At 45.9% G+C, this 1,391-nt stretch overlaps 1 protein-coding gene across 1 annotated transcript; it reads right to left on the bottom strand.

The window, feature by feature from the left end:
- Window positions 1–145: 145 nt before the first annotated feature.
- LOC107682956 (paraneoplastic antigen Ma2-like) lies at window positions 146–1,199 on the bottom strand (the record flags this gene model as incomplete). The annotated part of the gene is made up of 1 exon (XM_016479060.1): window positions 146–1,199. A coding segment is annotated over exon 1 (1,054 nt), but the record flags the coding sequence as incomplete, so codon positions are not given.
- Window positions 1,200–1,391: the final 192 nt, after the last annotated feature.

Genomic DNA, 1,391 nt, shown 5'->3' on the forward strand with positions numbered 1-1,391 from the left:
GTATTCACAGCTGCAATGGCAGCTTGAGGTTCAGCTACTTTATTTGTTACTTTCTGTTGCAAACGCTTCATTTGTTTTTTCAAAGCTGCCATCTCACTGTCCGAACTGCACCCATTGCCCACTACATTTGTAGGAATTTTCTCACTGCTAACTGAAGTGTCATGGGCTGGCTTAGACACGATAGCAGCAACCAAGGCCTTAAGTTCTTTGATCTCAGACTTCAAGTTCTGAATTTCCGTCTGTTTCACATCAGCATTCTGCCTTACATTTCCACCTTGCATGACAGGAGTAATCTTCTTTCGTGAGGCCTCATATTCCTCTTCAGTGCGTATCTCCTTTAACAGCTGGAGAAAGGTTGGGGGCTTTGCTCTCCTCTCTCTCAAACGAAGGTTAACTAACATCAGATCAGAGGCTATCGCCCCACGTAACAATTGGTCGAGTCTTGCTCTATTTGCACATCCAAGGGGAAGTCCATCTCTCTGCACCACCCTATTCAACGACTGTTCTAGACGTCTGAGGAAGTCAGACAGCTTCTCACCTGATTGCTGCTGCAGTAAACGAAATGCAAAATACAACTCTTCTCCTGACTCTGCTGTCCCAAAAGCATGCTCCAGGGCCTCTAAGCAGTCTTCAGGGCCCACATCAGGATCACTGGCTTGTGCTGCTTTTACTATGTCAAGTGCCGGGCCTCTGAGACTTTCCATTATTCTCCGCCTCTTCTCTTTGTGAGAGCAGTCACACTCTTCCACCATGAGCCGTGCTTGACCCAACCAGTGGTCGAACTGCTCTTCTCCAGCTGGGGTGGGTAACAACCCAGAGAAAGTTCGTAGGCGGCGATAGCTTCCATGCTCACTGGAGGACTTGGACGTCTTGTCAAGTAAATCACTCACAGCTCGCAGGATGGCCTCTGTTGACTTGGCAGCAGCTTCATCTTCAGGGAACAATGTGCGAAGGTCTTCAACATGTTTACCTGGAGCTTGTTGCGTTTTGGACATATCAGCTTGTGTACTGGCTGGGGTAGCTGCATCTGCTATGATAACAGGCCACGGCCCTCCACCATCAATAGGAAACACTTCAACAGGAACAATTTCGCCTTTTACTACTTCCTTACATTCACACAATACCAGGTATTGGTTTAGTTGACTGTTGAAAGTTCGGCCTCTGACTCGCACACGTCCCAAACACTTCACAGTTTGCATTGTCTCTTCTATTGTATTTGTGTCTACATCTTCTTGAATGAGCACCAGGACTGCATGAGCCTCGTCTAATGCCTCGCCACGGCACTATCCTTTTAATTCTGATACTAGCTCTTTCATACATTCCATATTAGCTTATCAATTAGCACAATTTAAAGCTTCAAAATGCTAATTTTCAATGAAAAAAAAAAAAAA

This window comes from Sinocyclocheilus anshuiensis, unplaced genomic scaffold (genome assembly GCF_001515605.1).
Source record: "Sinocyclocheilus anshuiensis isolate Anshui unplaced genomic scaffold, SAMN03320099.WGS_v1.1 C32748107, whole genome shotgun sequence".
In the NCBI taxonomy this organism is placed as follows: domain Eukaryota; kingdom Metazoa; phylum Chordata; class Actinopteri; order Cypriniformes; family Cyprinidae; genus Sinocyclocheilus; species Sinocyclocheilus anshuiensis.